General features: G+C 43.2%; 2 protein-coding genes across 2 annotated transcripts in view; both read left to right on the top strand.

Annotated features, from left to right (window-relative positions):
* Window positions 1–240: 240 nt before the first annotated feature.
* On the top strand, window positions 241–3,020 carry HSPA2 (heat shock protein family A (Hsp70) member 2). Its single transcript, XM_041760057.1, has one exon. It carries the CDS (start codon window positions 638–640, stop codon window positions 2,549–2,551), a length of 1,914 nt encoding a protein of 637 aa, XP_041615991.1. The 5' UTR covers window positions 241–637; the 3' UTR covers window positions 2,552–3,020.
* Window positions 3,021–7,374: 4,354 nt separating this feature from the next.
* PPP1R36 (protein phosphatase 1 regulatory subunit 36) overlaps window positions 7,375–24,712 on the top strand; it is a 32,062-nt gene continuing 14,724 nt past the window's right edge. The window contains exons 1-7 of the mRNA XM_041757793.1: window positions 7,375–7,380; window positions 8,292–8,565; window positions 9,316–9,385; window positions 19,478–19,564; window positions 20,111–20,208; window positions 20,306–20,372; window positions 23,426–23,524. Coding sequence (XP_041613727.1) covers window positions 7,375–7,380; window positions 8,292–8,565; window positions 9,316–9,385; window positions 19,478–19,564; window positions 20,111–20,208; window positions 20,306–20,372; window positions 23,426–23,524 — 701 coding nt within the window. The remainder of the gene's footprint in view (window positions 7,381–8,291; window positions 8,566–9,315; window positions 9,386–19,477; window positions 19,565–20,110; window positions 20,209–20,305; window positions 20,373–23,425; window positions 23,525–24,712) is intronic.

The raw sequence follows: 24,712 nt of genomic DNA, 5'->3' as shown, positions 1-24,712 counted from the left end.
AGCTGGGACACTCGGCTTTGAACCGCCTTTAAGGGCTTAACAACTCCGCCAACCGCTCAGGTGGCTCCCCTTCCGCGTCTCCTCCCCGTACCACGCCCAGCCTCCCCTTCCCCGCCCACTTGGGAAGTCCGCGCTGCTCATTGGTTGCGCGCTCTGCCAATCGAGGAGACGTAGACGAATCCCGCCTCAGGAAAGGCAAAGAGCGAGCAACAGCGCTCACACCTGGCGGAGGGGGCGCGAGCCTAACGCCCGGAAGCTGCCCCGCGGCGCGACGCGCGGGGCTGGGCGGTCGGAGGCTCCCTGGGAGGCGCGCGGGGGCCCTCATTTGCATAACGGCCGCCCCTCGCCTCGGTGCACCGGCCGCGGTCCCGCCCCTCACCCCACTAGAAATCTGTTGGGCTGCGGGCGGGTCAGTCCGACCCAGGCAAGCCTGTGGCGGGCGGTCCTGGGAGCGGATTGGCTCCGGGAGTTTCCAGAAGGCGGCAGGGCGGCGGCTTATAAGAGCCGGGAGCCGAGCGGGCAGAGCGGGAGTCGGTGTCTGCGCTCGCGGGGTCTGGCGTGAGGCGGCCGTTAGTTGACGCCGCAGGTTTTCCGGCCCCAGGGGTTGTCGCCTAACGTCGCCTGCCCAGCTCTCAGGATGTCTGCCCGCGGCCCGGCCATCGGCATCGACCTGGGCACCACGTACTCGTGCGTGGGGGTCTTCCAACACGGCAAAGTAGAGATCATCGCCAACGACCAGGGCAACCGCACCACCCCCAGCTACGTGGCCTTCACCGACACGGAGCGCCTCATCGGCGACGCCGCCAAGAACCAGGTGGCCATGAACCCCACCAACACCATCTTCGACGCCAAGAGGCTGATCGGGCGGAAGTTCGAGGACGCCACGGTGCAATCGGACATGAAACACTGGCCGTTCCGGGTGGTGAGCGAGGGAGGGAAACCCAAGGTGCAGGTGGAGTACAAGGGAGAGATCAAGACCTTCTTCCCGGAGGAGATCTCCTCCATGGTCCTCACGAAGATGAAGGAGATCGCCGAAGCCTATCTGGGGGGCAAGGTGCAGAGCGCGGTCATCACGGTCCCGGCTTATTTCAATGACTCGCAGCGCCAGGCCACCAAGGATGCGGGCACCATCACCGGCCTCAACGTGCTGCGCATCATCAACGAGCCGACCGCCGCGGCCATTGCCTACGGCCTGGACAAGAAGGGGTGCGCCGGCGGCGAGAAGAACGTGCTCATCTTTGACCTGGGCGGCGGCACCTTCGACGTGTCCATCCTGACCATCGAGGACGGCATCTTCGAGGTGAAGTCCACAGCCGGCGACACCCACCTGGGCGGCGAGGACTTCGACAACCGCATGGTGAGCCACCTGGCCGAGGAGTTCAAGCGCAAGCACAAGAAGGACATTGGGCCCAACAAGCGCGCAGTGCGGCGACTGCGCACCGCCTGCGAGCGCGCCAAGCGCACCTTGAGCTCGTCTACGCAGGCGAGCATCGAGATCGACTCGCTGTACGAGGGCGTGGACTTCTACACGTCCATCACCCGCGCCCGCTTCGAAGAGCTCAACGCGGACCTCTTCCGCGGAACCCTGGAGCCGGTGGAGAAGGCGCTGCGTGACGCCAAGCTGGACAAGGGCCAGATCCAGGAGATCGTGCTGGTGGGCGGCTCCACCCGCATCCCCAAGATCCAGAAGCTGTTACAGGATTTCTTCAACGGCAAGGAGCTGAACAAGAGCATCAACCCCGACGAGGCGGTGGCCTACGGAGCCGCGGTGCAGGCGGCCATCCTCATCGGGGACAAGTCGGAGAACGTGCAGGACCTGCTGCTGCTCGACGTGACCCCATTGTCGTTGGGCATTGAGACGGCTGGCGGCGTCATGACCCCACTCATCAAGAGGAACACCACGATCCCGACCAAGCAAACGCAGACCTTCACCACCTACTCAGACAACCAGAGCAGCGTGCTGGTGCAGGTGTACGAGGGCGAGCGGGCCATGACCAAGGACAATAACCTGCTGGGCAAGTTCGACCTGACCGGGATTCCCCCGGCGCCCCGCGGGGTCCCCCAGATCGAGGTCACCTTCGACATCGACGCCAACGGCATCCTCAACGTCACCGCCGCCGACAAGAGCACCGGTAAAGAAAACAAAATTACCATTACCAACGACAAGGGTCGTCTAAGCAAGGACGACATTGACCGGATGGTGCAGGAGGCCGAACGGTACAAGTCGGAAGATGAAGCCAATCGCGACCGGGTCGCCGCCAAAAACGCGGTGGAGTCCTATACCTACAACATCAAGCAGACGGTGGAAGACGAGAAACTCAGGGGCAAGATTAGCGAGCAGGACAAAAACAAGATCCTCGACAAGTGTCAGGAGGTGATCAACTGGCTCGACCGAAACCAGATGGCAGAGAAAGACGAGTATGAACACAAGCAGAAAGAGCTTGAAAGAGTGTGCAACCCCATCATCAGCAAACTTTACCAAGGCGGCCCTGGCGGCGGCGGCAGCGGTTCTGGAGCCTCCGGGGGACCGACCATCGAGGAAGTGGACTAAGCTTGCACTCGAGTCAGCGTAAACCTCTTTTCCTTTCTTTTGTGTTTTTTTTTTTTTTTTTGAAATGCCTTGGTGCCAAGTATGAGATCTGTTGTTGGAAGTCTTTAGCTGGGTGTATGCATATGAAAGGAAGGGTGCAACAACTTAGTTTAATTATAAAAGGTTAGTTCTAAAGTTTGAGTTTTAAAACCATTATTTGAGGTTTCTCTTTAATGCATTTTGGGTGTTTGCTGACTTGAGCATTTTTGCGTAGCTTAGTTTGTGCATGGAGGTTTGTTTGAGATGGGAAACCTGAAGTTTGCACGAAAGTTCTGTGGAAGCTTGGTTACAATAAAATAGAGAAGCTTGAATTGTTTATTTTTATGTACCACTTTAAAATGAACATTGCAGTGATGTTAAGGACAGGTATACTTTTTGCAAACAAATGCATAAATACAAATTTAAAGTAAAGCTGAAATTGATCTCAAAATTAGTCTTCGAGTTTTCAATTTTTCCTTCTTACTGTTTTACCCCTTACCCCTCTTGGTCTTTACTAAGATGAAATGTATCTAACTCAGTCTTGTCTAATTCTCAGATGGGATTCCTGCTTTGAATTACTGACAACTTTTAAAGGGACAAGATGAGGGTGGTTCAGCAGTTTAGTGCCTGCCCTTGGCCCAGGGCGTGATCCTGGAGTATCTGGATTGAGTCCCACATAAGGCTCCCTGCATGGAGCCAGCTTCTCCCTCCCCCCTGCCTGTGTCTCTGCCTCTCTCTCCATGTGTCTATCATGAATAAAATAAATAAATAAATAAATAAACAAATAAATAAATCTTTAAAGGGACAAGATCTGGGTCAACTTTCCCCCTCCTTTTAATAAAGAAACCAGACAGATCTGCCAGTGTACCTAAGGCTTGGTTTAAGTTTTCAAGTGAAAATCCACCTGAATATTCCAGCAAAATACAAGCTATATTCTGGGGTTAAGTATAGATTGATTCTTTTCTGTAAACTAACAAAGGCGGGGTAAGAGTTGTCTTCTGATAATAGCCTGACACACTATGAAACAAATTGCTTTTTTGTGGCATGCGGGTGCCTGAAACAAAAGCTAGCAGGGCAAACTTTAAAGCTACTTAAGAGTCCAATTTAGTCAAACTTATTTTAACTTTATTTTTCATGACTTAATTTCTGAGCTTATCCAAATTCCATAAGGATAGGTTTTCAACAGTTGCAATTACTTGAGGGATAGAGGGAGATTATTTTTTTCTTATTTGAGAATCATAATGCTTTTGCAATACTTGCCTTAAATCACTAGAATATATATTTTTTAATTTTCATTTTTTAAATATTTGTTTTAAAGATTGATTTAAAAAAAAGATTTATTTATTTTGGGGGAGGGGTAGAGGGAGAGAGAAACCCAAGAAGACTGTGTTGAGCACAGAGCCCAATGTGTGGTGTGGGGCTCCCTCTCATCACCCTGACATATCAGACCTGAGCCGAAAACCAAGGGTCAGCTGCTTAACCGACTATGCCACTCAGGCGTCCCAGATTTTCTTTTCTAAAAGACAAAACTGAAAGATGGTCCTGTATTTTGTAATATACCACTTGTTCATTTTCCTATAAATCTGATTTAAGATTGTTACAGATAAGAATGTTGCAACTCTGGGCTCCACTGTCTTGAGCTTAAGCTTTAAAGTCTGCATCCTTAGTAGAAAGGGGTTCATATTTATAGTGGAATGACACTTCTGTTATGTTCTGATTTATTTTCTTTAAAGGAAACTTGGGAGAAATTCAGGAAAGCTGATTGGGAAATGCATAGTTAATGTTTTCACCACATACAGACTTTGGAATCTCTTTTAAGTGATGTAGATTTGCTTCATGTTGTTCATGACAGTGCACTATAGAAGCTATATTTTTAGTAGTGGACCCTTCTGTACCATACAGAGAGATTAATTTTTTAATAATATAAAAACTAAAGAACAAATTAGCCTAAAAATATTGAGCTTTGTAATGACTCTGTCATGAGCTGTTTTTTATTTTATTTTTTAAGGAGAGTCATTTGGGTGGGTGGGAGTAAGATAAAAAGGCAATTTTGAAATTATTTCAAAATAAACTTAAAAAAAAATTTAAGGTCATTTCTCTTTACACTCTGAAAAGCTGAAGATAACTCAGGTTTTTCCATGCTGGTGCCACATTGGTGGAAAGTTTTTAGCAAAGAGGCATTAAGGGGGTTTAATTAACTACACATAGCATTACATAAATACTTGGCAAACTACCTTAGTATTAACAGAATCAGGTGAATACTAGCTTTAGAGTGATGTTTAACATGAATTTTTACTAAGATAATGCTCATTCTAAGTAAACTTTTACTAGTCTTTTATTTGTTGAAAGCATTTATCCCTTGCTCTGACTTCAAAATGCAATGGAATTTTTCTGTAAGTGCAATTTGGTATTAGTATGATTCATTTTATTTATTTTTTTTTTTTTTTAATTTTTTTTTTTTTTTAATTTTATTTATGATAGTCACACACACACAGAGAGGAGAGAGAGAGGCAGAGACACAGGCAGAGGGAGAAGCAGGCTCCATGCCGGGAGCCCGACGTGGGATTCGATCCCGGATCTCCAGGATCGCGCCCTGGGCCAAAGGCAGGCGCCAAACCGCAGCGCCACTCAGGGATCCCTAGTATGATTCATTTTAGACCTTTGTTTAGAAGAAATTAGTTTCAAAAGTATCAGAAAAATGACCATCGTATGGCCTGGCCTCTGGTAACTTGCTGTAACAATATCAATCTATGTAGATACTCCATTTAATATTATTCTGAAAAATAATTTGTAAGATTCCTCACCCTCTTGAGTGTTTTTAATTTAATTTTGTCTTCTCAAATTTATCTAGATCTGAATATTATGAAGGTAAAGCCACCAAAGTAGCCACTCAATGTTTCCAGGGATCAGTTGAAACCGGTAATCGGATAACTCCTGGGAACTCCTTAGCAGATGTTAGATCAGACATAGTCAAATGACAATGGAAAAAGTACTTGATACTAGGATGAGACTAAATTACAGCCTAAGGAATAATCAGCATCACTTGAACATGAAAGTAGTGCTATATTAGGGACTAGTGGTCTGGACTAAAGCTAATGTAACATATATAGAATGCTAAGGGATTAAAAAAGAACAATTCTCAGAATGGGCAATTCTTACCTTGAATGTCTAATATAGTTGTCCCTGTTTTGAGACAATAAATCTAAACACCTGTCAAAATAAGACCTAACAGATTGTTTCATAGCATTTGAGATGCATGAAATTTCAAAACAAGCTTACTCTAAATTTTTTATGGTATTAGTTTGATGTATATAGTGATAATTCATTAACATTTGTTCATGAGGAGCTATTAATGCAGTTGACATCTTTAAATTTAGCATGCATAATAGGATAGTGTATCACCTGTCAAGGAGACTTCATGAGAATTTCTTTATCCTACAAATTGAATGTAGTTTATAAAAGTTGTGCTGTGAGGCATGTTCCCCTTGCTTTTGAACACTGGAATTGAAGTTTTCAAGAATCTCAAATCCATACATCACAAGACAACTGCTAAGACAATATATATGTTTAGGTTGAGGAACAACAGGAATATTCAATTGCTTCTGTGTATGTCTAAATAGGAATGAGAAAACTGCCTTGAAGGGTTATCTGTAAGCATTACAATTAGATATAGAAAAATTAATACATTCCTTAAAGAAAAAATGATAGGTTCTTAGAGGTAGCTCTTAGAATACTTTACGGTATATGCATTCCTGAAATTTAATAGGATGATAATGTTAAAATGTCTTTCCCTTAGAACATATCAAGAAGCCCATTGGCTCTTTACTTTTTCAGTATAGATTGGGTTGTTTGTGAATTGAAGGTTGGGGAAATAAGCAACCAGAAATGGAGTTGATAATTCAAATACTGGCATTGCCATTTTCTTACAAATTCTAAAAGGTAGAATTATAATACTTTGAAAATCTCTGTTATGACTTTTTCATAGTATAAGCATACATTATATTCAGTTAATGTCTTGGACCTAAACTCTGAGACCAGCAACTTAGTTTTATATTATATGCTCTTAGTTATATGACCCTGAGAAGTTTCTCTTAATTAGAAAAAAAAAAAATCATGCCTCATAGGACACTTGAAACTGTTAATAGGGCAGCCTGTGTCTCTGCCTCTCTGTGTGTCTCTCATGAATAAATAAAATCTTTTAGAAAAATTGTTAATAATTAGTACCTTTATCCCTACTTTTTTTAAGAGGGAGAGGCAGAGACACAGGCAGAGGGAGAAGCAGGCTCCACACAGGGAGTCCAACGTGGGACTCAGTCCCGGGTCTCCAGGATCACACCCTAGTCTGTGGAGGCAGACACCAAACCGCTGAGCCACCCGGGCTGCCTCTATCCCTACTTTATAACATCACGAATTTTTTTTTAAAGAGAAAATTATATTTCTATTTTTGGTTATGAGATTCTGATATTAAAAAAATCTAGTAAAAAATCTTTAATGAATAGGTCACTTTTAAAATAAATAATATTTTACTCCCTTTTTGTTAGGGTCCGATAATACAGAAGTGTAAGATTGCCCCTAGAGAGGTTTCGAAGTTTACCTATAAATATGTCCCTCTAGCACAGGTGAAATAACTTGTAACTTTTACATTAGATCATTGTTTTTGGTTCTCAACTCTTTTTACTGTAGTTTTGTTCATTAGACAGCCTGAAGTTAAACTATGGTGCAGTATAAAAGATCTTTGGTTTTCTATTAACATTTCTTCACTCACCGGGGTAAACTGAGGAAGTTGAAGTGTGGTCTTCCTGACAATGGTGGTAAGAATGGATTCTATCCAGAGTTCTTGGTCTTTCTAGGCCTTTGTGGCGTGTCAGCTCATAATTTCTCCCTGTCTTCCCTCCACCCCAAGTTATGCACGTTGTTAGGTGAAAAATTCTTGGTGACTGGGATATTCTTAACTCCTAAGTGAGTCATCTCAAATGTAGTAAGCCAGTCCTGAGGCCACAGGCTCAAAGCCACTGCCAGTGTGTAGAGGTGGGTTTCCATATATCTGAACAGCAGTGGGAATATAGTTACTATTTAGGGAGCATCTCTTAACCTAATTAAGCTGTGGAGATAAAACAAAGGCAGAATATTTAGGCATTTTCAATCATGTGTTATCTAGCATTGCTGACATCAGTGTTGGAAGGAAAAATATCAGCCAGTCAGTTGCAAGAAGGAATTAGAAGACACGGACAGGATTTGAAAAGTGAAAAGCATGAATGTAAAAATATAATTGAATACTGATTGACGCAAAGCAAGTGTCTGCTTTGAGCAACACTAATTGTGAGTACTTAAGGATGGTGTTTTACACACATTACTCCTTTAAAAATCTCATAACCCCTGATTTCGGTATCTTCAAGACGATCAGAGTTGTCTTGCCCTGGGTAACACATCTAGTTATGCAGCAGAACCAAGTTATGAAAACCTCACTTACACATCCTCCCCTACACCTCCACCGGCCGCCCCCACCCCCATCGACCTAATCTCAACTTGGATTTGAAATTTAGTGCCATTAAAATTTGGGACTAAGGGATCTTCCCTGTGAAACCGAGTCTTGTTATTTCAATTAAGAACAAGAAACAGTTCAGTGGTTTACTTCACGGTTGGAAGGGCCTAGAAGAATTGACTCCAAGAGAACCCCTGGGCGGCTTTACTATACCTAAGCCCAGAAGCCACCAGAGCACAGGTAGTGGGAAAGCAGACCGAGCCCCGGGGCCAGGGAGCCGGGCGGAGGCGTCTCCCGCACGGGGTGGGCCGCCCCGCTGCCCTCCGCCCGCCCCGGAAGACGGCCCCCGCCCCCCGCCCCCCGCCCCCCGGCCGCCCTCCGGCCGCGGTTGCCCAGCACCGCCAGGCGGTTGCTTGGGCACCGATTAGGCCGGTCGGTAGCGACCATGCCTCAGGCGCCGGAGTTTTATTCCCGTCGGAAGCGGCGGGAAGGGCAGACCGCTTCCCTGCCGGAGGTGAGTGCAGCCTTGGCTGACCCCGACCCCGAGGCCCGGGCAGACCGGCCCTGCCGCCCCCTCCCGGCCCGCGGCTCCCGGGGCGGCCCGACCCCCTGCCCGCAGCCTCGCCCGCAGCCCCGGGCGAGCGGCACTCGGGGAGAAGTGGAAAACCCAGACCAGGGAGGTGTACTCGGCCAAGGCCAGAATTGAATTCTGGTTCCCTACCCAGATATTTGGATGTTCTGGAAGTTCCACCTCAGCACCTCTGATTGATTGGTTGCAAAATAAATAGCCCTCCTGCGCGGGAAGCTGTCCTGCCCCAGGTGCGACCCCCGGAAAGGAAAGGCTGGTGGGTTGGTTACCATGATTGAAAAGGTAAGCTTGTTCCGGGCCTGCTTCCCCTGGAAGGGAGGCGGTGGCCGGGCGGGCTCCCTGCTTTTGAGTGTCTTAACTCCTTTTCTCCGCGGAGGCTGCCCTGAGCCTCAGTTCCCAATTCATCAGTAAATTGTTCTGATGAGTCTTGATATAGTGGTGCCCTTCCTTTTCTTCCTTCCTCCCTCCCCCTTTTCCCTCTTTTCTACTGAAACTGCACTTAAATACAAAAAGGATAAAATCCTGGATACGATTAAAACAAAAACCCTCCACAACACTTGAAGATTCTACATCTTTATTGAATAAAGAGCAACAAGTGGGAATTGTTAAAAGTTCATTGTGACATGTGTAGTGTAAATTGAATTTTTAATATTGCTGCAATCATTTCATTTACAGCAATTCAATTTGGATTACAATTGGGGATGTGGTACTGGAAAGATGAAACCAGAACTCTTGAATTCAGAAGGTATATTTTATTAAAACTTTATTATAGCTTTTATAAAAATTTCATGTGCTTAGGGTAAAAAACACACACACAAGAGTATAACAAGCAAAATAAATATCTGCCGAAATTCCACGATCTAGAGAAAATCATTTTGGTCAGCAGACTTCCAGACATCACTTTTAATAACATCCATCAGCTGCTTCCTATGTACCAGACACTGTGCTAATCAGTTTGTCAATCCTTTGAAAAAGTTGCATGCTCATCCAGTTTTACAGATAAAACTGAACTCAAAGGTGAAGCAATTTAAAGAAAACTAAATGACTTGGCCAAATGGCACAGCTCACAGGTGACAAAGACGATTGAAATCTAGATCTCTAGAGTCCATGTTCTTAACTACTTTATAAAATTGCCTCTTTGAGTTACAAAAATAAAGTTCTACGTTAATGAGACCGTATTATACTTGCACAATAGTCAATTCTCCAAAGTGAAATTATTAAATTAGAAAAATTGATTTTAATCTCCTTTGAGAAAATACTCTATGAAAAAGTGCATAACTCAACAGACAATACTAGCCACTATCTGCTGTGTACTTATTATGTGCCAGACATTTGCATGTTTTTAGATTCTTTTTTTTTTAAGATTTTATTTATTTATTCATGAGAGACAGAGAGAGAGAGAGAAAAAGAGGGGCAGAGACACAGCCAGAGGGAGAAGCAGAGGCTCTATGCAGGGAGCTCGACGTGGGACTGGATCCCGGGTCTCCAGGATCATGCTGCGGGCTGAAGGCGGCGCTAAACCTCTGAGCCACCCCGGCTGCCCTGTTTTTAGATTCTTAAACAGCCATGAAAAGTGAGCATTAATACTTTCATTTTATAGATGAAGAAACAAGGCTCAAGAAGGTTAAACAATTGAACCAAGTCATAGAGCCAGTAAGTAGCAAAACTGACATTTTGAACCAGGGTTAGTCTGATGCCAAAACCTTTCCCCACCATATATACTGTTTCCCTCCTTTTAGACGGTAGGCCCCTGGGTGGCAGGAACTGTCTTACTCATCTTTGTGTCCCTAGGAGTTGTCTACAGAACTTCACAGGGTACACCCTCCCCAAATATTTATTATTTCAATAAACCAAATCAAAGTACAAGTTAAATACATATTAAAACACCAGAAGGGATCCCTGGGTGGCTCAGCGGTTTAGCACCTGCCTTCCGCCCAGGGCGTGATCCTGGAGTCCCGGGATGGAGTCCCACATGGGGCTCCCTGCATGGAGCCTGCTTCTCTCTCTGCCTGTGTCTCTGCCTCTCTGTGTGTGTGTGTCTCTCTCATGAATAAATAAATAAAATCTTTTAAAAAATAAATATAAATGGAAAAAAAAACCAAAATGTGGGTATAAGTTTCAAGTGTCAACATTTTCTTTTTTCAGTCTATTTATTTATTTATTTATTAAGTGACATTTGGGTTGGGTTACCATTAAATTAATCTAATTCATCGGTATCAATTTCACACCGACTTTCTTACTCATAAAATATTTATAAACCAGTTACTTTTGGTTTATTAACAAATTATTCTTTAAAAATGGCATGATTGGGGTGCCTGGGTGTCTCAGTCAGTTAAATATCTGCCTTTGGCTCTGGCCGTGATCCCGGGGTCCTGGGATCGAGCCGCCTTGGGTCTCTGCTCAGTAAGGAGTCTGCTTCTCCCTCTCCCTCTGCCTGCCACAATGCTTACTTGTGCTCTCTCACTCCATCAAATAAATAAAATCTTTTTTTAAAAAAAATAGGATAATTGATTTCCACTAATTTTGGAGAATATATGTGTGATGGCATGATTTAAAAGGTAGATTATATGACATCATTTTGAAAGGCCAGACGCAAAAATTAAATCTATAATTCCGTTTATATTTAAGTTTAAAATAACAGGCCAAAAAAAGAACTGTGATGATAGAGGTCAGACTAGTGGTTACTTTGGGACATTGTCAACTGGCAGGGGATGGGGGAAGGTGTCAGAGAACCTTCTGAGGTGCTGGAAATGGTCTAAATATTGATCTGGGTGGTGGTTACATGGGTATGTACATAGTAAAAAATTCATCAAGCTGTCCACTTAAGATTTATGTACTTTGATCTGGGTGGGCAGGGTTTACATGTTGCACATGAAATATCATACGTGCTTTTTCTCTTCATTAATGATTTATGTACTTTGCTACATGTTAAAATCATACCACAATTTTTAAAAGCAAAAAACCAAACCAAAACAACACTCTAACTCCAGACGGTGGAGTACACAAAATAGGAGCAGTTAGGAGACAGAAAATAATACTATGAAGAATAGATGGGTGATGGCATGATAAATCTTAGAGTATCAGGATGACCTTGGGAGTCCAGCTGCTGAGGACAGTCAGTACCAAGGAAGAAGAAAGCAGACCTTTGTATGTTTAGGCCAGAGCTAGTGTTTGGAGTTGATGGAAATGCAGGTACTGATTTCTTTTTAGAATTAAGCATATGCCATCACAAAATAAAATGTGAGAAGACTCATGAGCAGCAACAAGCTCTTTTTTTTCCAGAAACAATTTCAGAGACTTGTCACCCCCGTTGCTGGTGATGGTGCAGGGCCAAGGCAGTGGTAGGGGTGGGAGCAGCAGAGGCAGAGGGAAGGCCTGTTCAGTCACTGCACTTGCACCTGGTTTTGTTTAGTACACTGTATAAATCTTTGCCAAGCAAACATAATGGGATTGCATCTGCGCTCTAGAAAGCCCCTGCCACAGTAGCATGGAGAGGCAAGATGAGAACAAGGGAGACGAGGGCGCCTGGGTGGCTCAGTTGGCTAAGCGTCTGCCTTGAGGTCAAGTTATGATCCCAGAGCCCTGGGATCAAGCCTGCACAGGGCTTCCTGCTCATTGGGGACCTTGCTTCTCCCTCTCTCGCTCCCCCTGCTTGTGCAGTCTCTCTCTTTAAAAATTAAAAAAATAGAGTACTCTTATCGGTGAGTTTACCTGTGAAGGAAAAAAAAAGACCTAGTAGCCTTTTGGGGATCCAATCCTAAAGGAAGGGAATTTTCATTGGTGTGTTTTTTTTTTTAATTTTTTTATTCGTGAGAGACAGAGAGAGAGACACAGGCAGAGGGAGAAGCAGGCTCCATGCAGGAAGTCTGATGTGGGACTTGATCCGGGGACTCCAGGATCACGCCCTGGGCGGAAGGCAGGCGCTAAATCGCTGAGCCACCCAGGGATCCCGGTTTTGTTTTTAAGGTAGGAAAATCTTGTTTGTTTTGAGGAAAAAAAGAGATGAAACAGAAGAAAAGGAGTGGGGAGTGGGGTCAAGAGCACAGAAGGGCTTGGAAAAGATAAGAGCGCCTTCCCACTGAGTATGGTGGAAGGGAGGTGACAGACAGGAGGACCGGGGAGGGGAGTTCAAGGGGGTATGGGCAGGGTAGTATCTATGCTGCCCCTTCTTACTGAAAATAAACCAGAACCTTCAGGCTCCTGTTGGAGGGAATATCTGTTAGTAGCAGTGCTATGACCCTAACTGTTTCCCTGAGATGGCTGTTCTTAGGGCCCATTCATTAGTAACTGTTACCACTGCCACCACGGGGCTGAGCCCAGACTGGAAAACCACATTCAGCCAAGCACTCTGACCCAGTTCCCAAATGGAGCCATTTTCTGAAGCCCAGGGAGTGGGGGTGGGGGGATGGGCAGGGAAGGCTTCCCAAGAGAGGTGATATCCAAGCCAAGACCTGAAGAGGAGTAGGTATTGGCAGGGCAAAGGGAGATGTGGTTGGGGAGGAGGAGAGTACATTCTAGGTAGAAGGCCCAGCATGTGCAAAGGCCCAGTCCTGAGAGGGCCCGGGACATATTTGAGACTTCAGGTAGTTCAGGAGCCTGGGTAAAGGGTTCCAGGCAGGTGTGAGTAGAATTTTCAAACCAGGGTAAGATCATGAAAGGTCTTGCATGCTATACTGAGGAATCTTTTTCTTTTTTTTTTTTTTTAAGATTTTATTTATTCATGAGAGACACACAGAGAGAGAGGCAGAGATACAGGCAGAGGCTCTATGCGGGAAGTCTGATGTGGGACTTAATCTGAGGATTCCAGGATCACGCACTGAGCTCAAGGCAGACACTTAACCGCTGAGCCACCCAGGCGTCTCTATGCTGAGGAATCTGAACTTGAATCAGAGGGCATGGGGGAGACAATGAAAGGATTTTTAATTTTTTTTTTAATTTAAAAAAATTTTTTAAAGATTTATCTATTTGAGAGAGTGTTTGTATGAGCAAGGGGGAGGGGCAGAGGCAGACAGAGAGTCTCAAGCAGACTCCCTGCTGAGCTTGGAGGCTGATTGGGGCTTGACCCTAGGACTCTGAGATCATGACCTGAGCAGAAATCAAGAGTCAGACTCTTAACCAACTGAGCCACCCTGATGTCCCTTCACTGAAAGGTTTTATTTATTTATTTGAAAGATTTTATTTATTCATGAGAGAGACAGAGAGAGAAGCAGAGACACAAGCAGAGGGAGAAGCAGCCCTCCATATAGGAGCCCGATGTGTGGCTCGGTATTCCGGGATCACGCCTTGAGCTGAAGGCAGATGCCCAACCGCTGAGCCACCCAGGCATTCCTGAAAGGTTTTAAGTAGAAGTAAACTAGGATTGGAAGTGTGTCTTAGAAAATTGAGTCTGGCTGCAGGGTGGAAATTAGTTTGGAGGAAAACAAGGCTGGAGGCAGGATATCAGTTAAGAAGCAGTTGCAGAAATTCTGTTGGCAGACGATGATGGCTTAAATTAAGAAGGTGCCAAAGGGAAGAGAGGAAAGTAGATGAATTCGAGATGTATTTAAGGATTAAATGGTTAGTGGGGTGTGAGGGCCACAGGTGATAGAGAAATCAAGGATGACACCATTTTCTGCCTTGGCCACCTGGTGGATGGTGGTGCCCATTTGCTGAGATGGAAGTAGTAGGGAGTACAAGTTAAAGGGGAATGAATTCAGTGTTGGACATACTGAGTTTGAAGTGTCTGTAGGATGCCCAAGCGAAGGTGTTTAGTAGGCATGTGTATCATTTTATGTCTGCGGAAAGAGCTGAACCTTCACTATATAGTTGTCAGTTATCAATGCTAGTGGAGTAGTTGAAATTACTCAGAGGAAGTGAGAAGAGGAACCAGATGGAACCCAGGGAAAAAGGCTCTCATTTAGGGAACATGTCCAGGGAAAGGAGGTTGAGAAGGAAACTAAAGAAGAGCCAGCAGTGGGGAAGAAAATTTGAAGTATTATGAATCCAGATAATAGTTTCGCAAAGTAACAGCATGATCTCAGAGGCATTCAGTTTTTAACCCATCAGTTTCCAACCCTGGGAATCCCTTCTGGTGTTTTAGTCTTCTTTCACATGGAGTAGGCCACCTTTTACACCCACTAGCACACAGCTGTTCATAGACTTCTAGGTGTTCTCCAGTTAGAGAAGATGATCCCTTTGCTCTTCCCAACTTTGTAGGTCCTGGCATCTTTCCTGAATGAGTGACTTTGGAAATCCCACCCTTCAGAGAAGACCTAGCTCCCTAAGTCACAGGCAGATCCTGCCTTACTTTTGCAGATTATACCCTGGGAAGGATAACTGTATCAGAAGATACCCATAGCCTCCACACAAGAAATGGATGCACACTAATGGACAGGGACAGGATAGTCATTCATTTTTTTTTAAGATTGTACTTATTTATTCAAGAGAGGCACATAGAGAGAGGCAGAGACATAGGCAGAGGGAGAAGCAGTTTCCCCGAATGGAGCCTGATGCGGGACTTGATCCCGGACACCGAGATCACTCCCTGAGCCCAAGTCAGACACTCAACCGCTGAGCCACTCAGGCGTCCTGGATAGTCATTATTTCTTAATAAGTTGTTTTTTTTTTTTAAAGATTTTATTTATTTATTTTTATGAGAGACACACACAGAGGCAGAGACACTGGCAGAGGGAGAAGCAGGCTCCATGCAGGGAGCTCGACGTGGGACTCGATCCCGGGACCCCAGGATCAGGCCCTGGGCTGAAGGCAATGCTAAACCACTAAGCCACCAGGCTGCCCTCTTAATAGGCTGTTAAGGAAGAGACCTTGAGGAGTGTTTTAGAGGAAGACCTGGATTCAAATCCTAGCTCTCCCTCTAACTAGGTGGTTATCTTTGTCAAGTTAGCCTTGCTGATGATCAGTTCCCTCATCCATAAAATGGATTAATAATGCTTTGTGAGGAGTAAATGAGGATGTTGTGTAATTCATTAGCACATGTGCCCATTTCTTATTTGTTAAAGAGGGAATACCTTTCTTCACAGGCCACCCTGGTTTGGCCCGTGAGGCGGATTTCCCTCTGACACAGTGGTAGCTCTCCTATCCTTTCTTGTTTCAGAAGCTCCTCCTCACAACTGGGAGAGAACCAGCAGCCCACCTGAGTCTTTGCCAAGGTCATTGACTCTCCTACGGACATACAGCTGAGGAAAATATCCCTCCAGAAACCCTGAACTACTCTTGTCTTTCCTCATGGCTTGAGAGAACTCTAATAACCACCAAGGAGCTCTAACTTATGTGGAAGCCAAGAGTGATCCAGCCCTCTGCATTTTAGTGATGGATTCTAGTGGAAACTATGATTCTTTTTGTCATTTATTTCAGGGCAAAGGGAAACGGTATAATTATGTTGTAATACTGTGAATGAACAAAATGTGGTCTGTGAAAGGCCCAGATACTAAATGGGTTGCCAGATGGAGGAGAAGATGGTAGAGACTGCAGGAGGGCACAGAACTAGCTGAGACTGTGGTTTGGGAGCTAGTCAGAATTATGATTCAAAGGACAGCTTCCAGTTATTACTAGTGACACTTTCTAGTGATTTCAAATGCACTGTGAGTGTAGTCTGCCTATAGGGCTACAGCAGGGCACTCACAGGGAGAAAGACTTCTCACCAGTCAAGGTAGAGAATAACTTGACTCATGTGAACCACCACTCAGACAAGTGTGAAGTAGGGAAGGTATGTCTGAAAGAGAATAATGTCTAGAGACTCAGCAGTAAATGTCAGCCTACTGGCTAAGGACAAGCACTTCGTGTCTCTCATCTTAAACTAGGGCAAGACACTTTGAATTATAGGGATAGGACTGAGAAAAGGATAGGAGACAGCAATTTCATTTGACAGTAACTGAGATTGGGTATATCTATCTACTCTTGTCTTCCAGAGAAGGGAAATCCTGGGAGAACTGGTGACCTGTGATTTCCCTAGCCTGGGATAGAAAAAGTTAACTGCCAATGGCTTTTAAGTGGCCAAAACAGTGTGATGATCCAAGGAGAAACATGCAAACAACTTTGTGTTCTTATTTAGGGTGGTTATATGAAGGAGTCTGCACAGGCACCTTGCGAGAAATGGCTTCAAAGAGCCATTAGAAAATGTCTGGGGGGCACCTGAGTGGCTCAGTCGGTTAAGCATCTGACTCAATCTCAGTTCAGGTCTTGGTCTTAGGGTTGTTTGATCCCAGCATTGAGCTACTTAAAATATAAAATGGTTTTTACTTATTTGAGAGAGAGAGAGAGAGAGAGAGAGAGAGAGCATAAGCAGAGGGAATGGCAGAATGAGAAGGAAAATGGCTGTGCAGGGAGCCTCACATGGGGCTCAATCCCAGGTCCCCAGGATCATGACCTGAGCCAGAGGTAGATGCTTAGATGCTTAACCAACTAAGCCACCTGGGCTTTTTTTTTTTTTTTTTTTTAGGTAGGCTTTTAAAAAGTAGCTTTTCCTTTTCTCTCTGCCATTCCCCCTGCTCATGCTCTCTCTCTCAAATGAATAAATAAATAAAATCTTTTTAAAAAATAAATTTTGGAGGTACGCCTGGGTGGCTCAGTGGTTGAGCATCTGCCTTTGGCTCAGGGCGTGATCCCAGAGTCCCAGGATCGAGTCCCAAGTCAGGCTCCCTGCATGGACACTGCTTCTCCTTCTGCCTATGTCTCTGCCTCTCTCTCTCTCTCTTCTGCCTCATGAATAAATAAATAAAATCTTTAAAAAAAAAGTTTTTAAAAAATAAATTTTCTTAAGTCTGGATTTGTTTGGGAGATTTGATTATTTTATTAAAGGCTATTTAAATGGTCTGTCAATATAACATATCTACCATATAGTGTTTGTATGTGCCTCTATCAACTTTTTTGTAGGAATGCAAGAAATCATATAGTCTTGTTATTAAAAAAAAAAAACTCAAATAAAATGGAAGTATACAGACTGGAAGCTAGATGTCTTCAACACCATTTCACCTCTCTGCCTCACCTGATCCTCTTTGGTGGTAGCCACCATCAACATTTGGTATTCTGGGATGCCTGGATGGCTCAATGATTGAACATCTGCTTTTGGCTCAGGTCATGATCCCAGAGTTCTAGGATGGAGTCCTGTATTGGGCTCCCCAGAGGGAGCCCGCTTCTCCCTCTGCATCTCCCTCTCTGCCTCTCATGAATAAGTAAATAAAATCTTAAAAAAAAATAGTATTCTTCCTTTTTTTTTTTCACCCATCCCCTTAATACTTCAGCATACCCTCCCCACTAAATATCCAGTCCTTGGATATTAGTGATAAGAGTAGCATCAAAAAGGATGAAAAGCTTAGAAATCATCCACTGACCAAGTTGGTGCCAATGGTCTTTAGAAAAAAGAAAAGTAGAAAAATGCAAAGGGTCATTCCCTTGCGGTGACATGATATACATGCTTTTAGGAGCTAACCCGTTTTACAACCTGAAAACTGCTGGAAGGTTGGCAAAAACTCTTGGAGGAAGAAAGAACCAAATTGATTAACTTTATTATTCTCATGGGAAAGTATTTCTCTAAAATGATTACTTTGTGAGTAATATCAGTCCCAGAAAATTTTCAAGGAAAGTTGTTTCAAAACTATTGTGTCAAAAAAAAAAAAAAAACCACACACACGTACACACAAAACCCCCACACCTATTAAAATATAAAAAACTGTTGTGTTGACAAGGAGATGAAGAGAGTATACGTGATTGACATCCATCTTTAGAGAATGAGTAAAGTCTGGGGGAATGTGCTTCTATTACTATACCTGCACTTAAGCTTAGCAGAGGGGCATGAAGCTGTGGGCAGAGATTAGGCTTCTGGGTTGTGTTATCACTGTGGCATTGGTTCAGACAGAAGAATGAAAATTCTAATCCACAGTGGGTTTCCAAACCAATATATTTGGTAGACCCCCCCCCCCCAATTCCCCTAGAAAATGTACTCTCTGAAAGGCAGGAACCACATTCTGCTGGTCTTCAAAATGTTTTTCTTGGTTTTTCTATTAAGCATTTGCTGAAATTCCCAAGAGGCTGTGGATTGACTATAATGGAGACCGTTTTATTTTCACATCAGAGCGATGGATGATACAGAGTATGGCCTCAGCATGCGTGTGTGTTGCTCAGTCGTTGTCCCTTCTTACTCAGCACTGTTACCACTTAGTAAATGTTTGTATGACCTTAGAACTTAACCTTGAGTTCATTAAAGGGTCCTGAAACCTTCTGAGAGACAGTCAAGGCACTTAGAAGCGCCCACAGCAGTGACAACTGAGATGACAGCTCAGGAGACAGGATTGCCTGGTGGGTACATGCATGGCTCTGTGGTGAGAGATCCTGGACCCCGATCTTGGCTCTGACACATGCTTAGTGATCTTGGTCATGTTACTTAATCTCTTTCTAAGCTTCAGTTTTCTTGTATGTAAAAAATGCCCATACTAGTAATATCTTCCCCCTAGAGTTACTGTGATTGAATAAGAATATGCCTAAAAGCACTTGGTGCGTCACAGATGCTCAATAAATAAAAACATTTTTCCAGGCTTATCATGAACTTTCTGTTTCTTGTGAAGTTACCAAAACATTTTCAGATGGAAATGTTTTGTGTATGGTGGTGTTCTGGAGACTGCTGATACATAGAGGCAGAGCATAAAGTCTGAAATGTTCATCTTTTTCTAAATGGTTGTTCCATATGTAAGATATGTGAATCGAGTACCACGGTGCCTTGGAGCCTTCCCAGACTCCACTCATAACATCTTCAAGTCTTAAGATCCCATGAGCCACTGTCCTGCTAGGATCAGCCTTCCCCTGGGGAAAGGTCAAGTTCCTAATTTTTTCATTTGTATTCCAGTTTTACACCTGCAGTAGAACTCAAGGAAAAAGGGAAGAAAGGCAAAGCAATACACTTTGCTGAAACTGATGGTCCAGCTGCAGACAGGTATCTTTTCCAAACCATGGCAGTGCTGCTGACAGCTCCTCTCAGCAGAATGGCTCAACTTTTCACAAACTCTAAGAAAATATCATACCATTATCTGAGGTTGATGTGCTGATACCCATTAAGGAGAGAACATGCACTATTTCTCAATCATGGGAGGCAGTAACAGTAGTCCCTGCAAATGTATCCCTGTGATAATCTGGCTCATAGCAAATGTTCAACATTTTATATGTTTTTTAAAATCTGAAAATGGTAGCTACACCATAGAGTACCTAAGTAGATGATTAGTAGATTATTTAAATGCTCTGTTTTAGATGGAATTGGTATTTACATTTTATGTCAGGCAGTGTACATTTCTCCTACCCCTAGCATGGTAAATATAATGTTTAATACAAGGCATTCCAAAATTCTCCTACATTAAACAAAACCCATTTTTGGGTTTTGACACTCAGGCTCTCTTTATCGTAAAAGCTTCATGTACCTCAGGATCAATTAAATGCAACTGAAACCTTTCAAAGCTCTACCAGAGACCATTCTATTCCAAAACAGGTTGACAGATAAAAAATTTGCTTCAAGAGATGATAAGTCACCTAAAGCCTTAGGAAAACGAGGTCAGCAGGGCAATGTGACACTACATGATGCTAAATGTGAGTAACTGTTTCGTTATCACATATGCTATCTGGGGTGAGCCTCTGAGGCAGCCCTTTGTCCCTCTCTTCAATTGGCCATCTTCTCTCCTTTCAGTTGTTGCTTTGTTTTTACTACAAGATACTGAGATGCAGCGGATCTGTTCTTTTACAATATTTATGAGGTATGTAATGCTCCTGAGACATTTTAGATGTTTTATCCTTAATTTGAATTGCAACTGATAAATGATGATAAATATGTTTTTTGGAGATAGGACATGGGCAGGTCTCAAAGACTGAGACCAAAGACAGGAAGCCAGAAGTCACAGGAGCCCAAAATGAAGTCCTAGGGCAAGGAGTATGGAGAGCACATTGTCAAAGTCCCAGAAAGACTACATTATCTTTGTAAACAGTTAGAGGATATTGATGAAGTTTTGGAATATAAGTGAGGTTTGGACCTGACGATCAAGAAAGAATTCTTGAAACATTTTGGAATATAGGTGAGGTCTGTAGCTGACAACCACAAAGTAATTCTTGACGTGTCTTTGGTGCAAAATGGTGGTTTTATTAAAATACAGGGACAGGACCCATAGGCAGGAAGAATTGCTGCCCTGGGCCTGTGAGGGGTGACTGATTATATACCTTGGAGTTGGGAGGGCTTTGAGGATAGCGTACTCTCTAAGGAATTTTGGAAGCAAGGTTCCAGGACCTTGAGGGGGCTAGCTGTTGTTGGGAAAAGATCACTTATTACCATCTAATAAAACCTGAGTCATGAGACCCTTCAGATGTATATCGTAAGATGTATATTGGTGGGTCATGTGCTGGGAGGATGATTGCCAACACCTATCTTGGGGGTTTAGCGATAAAGGGAAATTTTTAAAGGAATTTTTATGTTAAAGCAGACTTATAGGCTCCTGGGGGTTGGGCTAAGATTGCCTTCTGCCCTTAGCAAAGTACGAACATCAAGGCAGTTGAGTCCTTAGAGGAATGCCCCTTTGCCTGTTTCAAGGACTTGTCAGTGTGCTACCCCAAGCTTGTGCCTTGTCCTTAGCTAGCTCTCTGTTCACCCATCAAGTATATTCATTTACTGAAGATCAGTTTTCTCCATGTTGGAGCCCCAGCAAGTACTAGGTGTATGACTCTACCAGGGCAACTTCTTGCCCTTTCTAAGCCTGTTTCTTCGGATAGAAAATTAGAAGTAATCGTGACTCCATACGCAGGTGGGTGGAAGGTGCTCCTCATGTTGCCACACTTGTGAGTACTCAGTGAGAACTGGGTACGCAACCATTGGCAGCCCTCCCAAATTCCCTCAGTGTTCAGCAAAGGCTGCTTGTGGCAAACACCTGAAGCTTTATTCCACAGCAGGAGCACACTCAGCCTGACTACAAGGCAAGCTGGAAGCACCAGTGAGTCAGTGTTCCAGAAGCAGCCTTCCATCTGGATTGTGCTAGACAGAGAGTTGGTACAAAAATATCCCAATTTTCACCTGTCGAGATAACTCTGAGAAGCTTTCTGAACTGTCTCCCAGAGTACCCCCCCACCTCAGGACTGAACTATGTTTGTCCACAGGGATAATGAATGAACTTGTTAACGCCCACTTTGTGGGCTTCCTTCTCTTCCCTAACTTCCCCACCCTGCTACTGATGTTTCCTGTGAGCACTTTCCAAGTAAACTACTTATTCTCACGTCTTTGTCTCAGAGTCTGTCTCTGGGAGAACCCAACCCAGGACAGGTAGTTATGAACATTATGGGGGGAAAAAACCTACAATGCTTATCTTCATCCAGTTGTCAAGGGATGGTTGAAGAAAGAATGCCAGTTAAGAATTTGCATTTGCTAGATAGGAAGCAGCAAAAATCTTGTGAGGATAGTTAGAAAGAAGGCAAAGACTTCTAGTTTTATTTATTGATTTTTAAAAGATTTTATTTATTTATTCATGAGAGACACAGAAAGAGAGTGGCAGAGACACAGGCAGAGGGAGAAGCAGGCTCCATGCAAGGAGCCTGATACGGAGCTTGATCCCGGGGCTTTAGGATCACGCCCTGAGCCAAAGGCACATGCTCAACCACTGAGCCATCCAGGTGTCCCAAAGCTTCTAGTTTTAAAACAAATGAGATGGGATTGTGAATCAGTGCAACCTTTTCCTAGAGCAAAGCTATGAAACTTTAATATGCTCTCCACCATGCCCTACCAACCTCACTCCTAGGAAGTTACTCAGAGATGTGGCCATAAGGATAATTACTGCAGCCATGTCAATAACATTTTTAAGAGACCTACATACTCATCAATAGAGAACTAGTTAAATAAATTATGATATAGAATACTTTACCCAGCTTTTAAAAGAATGAGAAAAATCGATACACAGTATCACATATCAATACATAGTACCATGCTAAGCAGGTAAGTGACAAAACCAAGTTGCAGGGACGCCGGGGTGGCTCAGTGGTTGGGCATCTGCTCAGGGCATGATCCTGGGGTCCTGGAATCGAGTCCCACATCGGGCTCCCTAAATAGAGCCTGCTACTCCCTCTGCCTGTGTCTCTGCCTCTCCGTGTGTGTGTCTCTCATGAATAAATAAATAAAATCTTAGAAAAAAAAAAAAAAACAAGTTGCAAAGACTTGTGTATAGCATTATTTTCCTTGTTACCAAAGAAAATTTTAAGCCATATATTCATGTACATGTCTGTGCATTGGTGAGGGAGGACCTTCTGGGTAATTGTCTGTACTTTGGAAAGTTTAGAAAAGATTCATTCCACTCTTAGCAGTGGCTACCACTTGGAAGTAGAATGGTAGCAAAGGAGGCAGAGGACTTTTTACCTTACATATTTGTAACATTTTTTAAACAATGTAAAATATTATTTGTTTAATGAAAACAAAAATTTAAGCTAATTGATAGGCAAAACTATAATTTAGTGTGTGACATCCCAAGAAGTTTGGTCATAAAAATCAGATTTCTTACGTCTTCAATAGTACAGTAGATAGAATTTTGAATGGTAAATTAGTTGTGTGATAGACATGATATAATGTGTATTCCTACTTATTCTCATGTTTGAAATATGAAGTTTTATGTTTGAAATATGTTTATACTGTATGTTTAATGTTGGAAATGTGTTTATACTATGTTTTATGTTTGAAATATATACTATATATTAACTAATTAGAATTTAAATAAATATTTAAAAAAATATGTTAGCATTCCTTTCTTTCTTTCTTTTTTTTTTTTTTAAACTCTCCCCACAGGAATAAGAATCTTGACAATTTCCTCATGGCATTATTGTACTATTTATCTCATTACTTGGAAAAAAACTCACTGGAAAAACAACCCAAAAGCTATATGGTGTAAGTAGGATTTTGTAGTGCACTTTAAAATTTTATCATTGACAATATTAAAACTAAGGTAAAGAGACGATGGAAATTTTTTAATTTTTGGAGTATACTAAAACGTTTTACATGGGAGGAGTTCTTCAGTTTTTAAAACTCACTGAATAATCAAATGATTATTCTAGCAACAAAATATTCCAGATAATGTAGACCAGCACTGCCCAGTAGAAATATAATGAGAGCCACATATGTAACTTAAAATTTAATATAAAAGTGAAATTGAATTTTTAAGATTTTATTTATTTATTCATGAGAGACAGAGAGAGAGAGACGCAGAGACACAGGCAGAGGGAGAAGCAGGCTCCATGCAGGGATGTGGGACTTGATCCCGAGTCTCCAGGATCAGGCCCTGGGCTGGAGGCGGTGCTAAACTGCTGAACCACCCAGGCTGCCCCTGAAATTAATTTTAATAATATTTTATTTAATGTAATGACTCAAAATGTCATTGCAACATGTAGTCAAATATTAGAAGATTAGTGATGACATACTTTACTTTTTTTTTGTAGTGTTTGAAATCCGATATCAATATTATACTTACAATATACACCAATTTAGACTAACCACTGTGTAGACTAAGCACTGTTAGTGCTCAGTAGCCACAGGTGGCTCATGGCTACCATATCTGACAGTGCAGATATAGATATTGGTTCTGTGCTTTTTATGCTTATGAAATTCTTGCTAGAGCTTTTGTAAGCATCTAATGAAAAAAACTAAGAATGAAAAAATTAATAGATATGACCAAAATGTTATTCCATAACACAGAAGAAAACAAGATTTCTTAGCCTACATAGGAAGAATTTAACTGCTTTAGGCAGAGGTGACTCAGAGCTTTACAGGGCAAGAATCTGGGAACTTGGGAGGCCAGAGCAGAACAATGCCTCTCAGCCTTGGTGACCTTTTGCAAGCCATGGAACTTTCCAAGTGCCTAGGCTGCCCTCCCCAGTATGTGTGGAACCAACCCAATGATTTAACTGTTAGGAATGCTGTTTGAGTCATCAATTTGTTGCTATGGGATGTTTTTAAAATGCAAAATCCTTGTGTACAACCAAGCAGTTTGAAAAGCATTTTATGGATAGATTAATGTATCTGGGCAGCAGTTCTGTAAAGAACTAGATAAATAATTCAAACACTGCTGCTCCAGTGAAG

The sequence above is a fragment of the Vulpes lagopus genome, chromosome 6 (genome assembly GCF_018345385.1).
Source record: "Vulpes lagopus strain Blue_001 chromosome 6, ASM1834538v1, whole genome shotgun sequence".
In the NCBI taxonomy this organism is placed as follows: domain Eukaryota; kingdom Metazoa; phylum Chordata; class Mammalia; order Carnivora; family Canidae; genus Vulpes; species Vulpes lagopus.
Note: the sequence above shows the minus strand (reverse complement) of the source record. Positions and strands in the feature narration are given on the sequence as shown.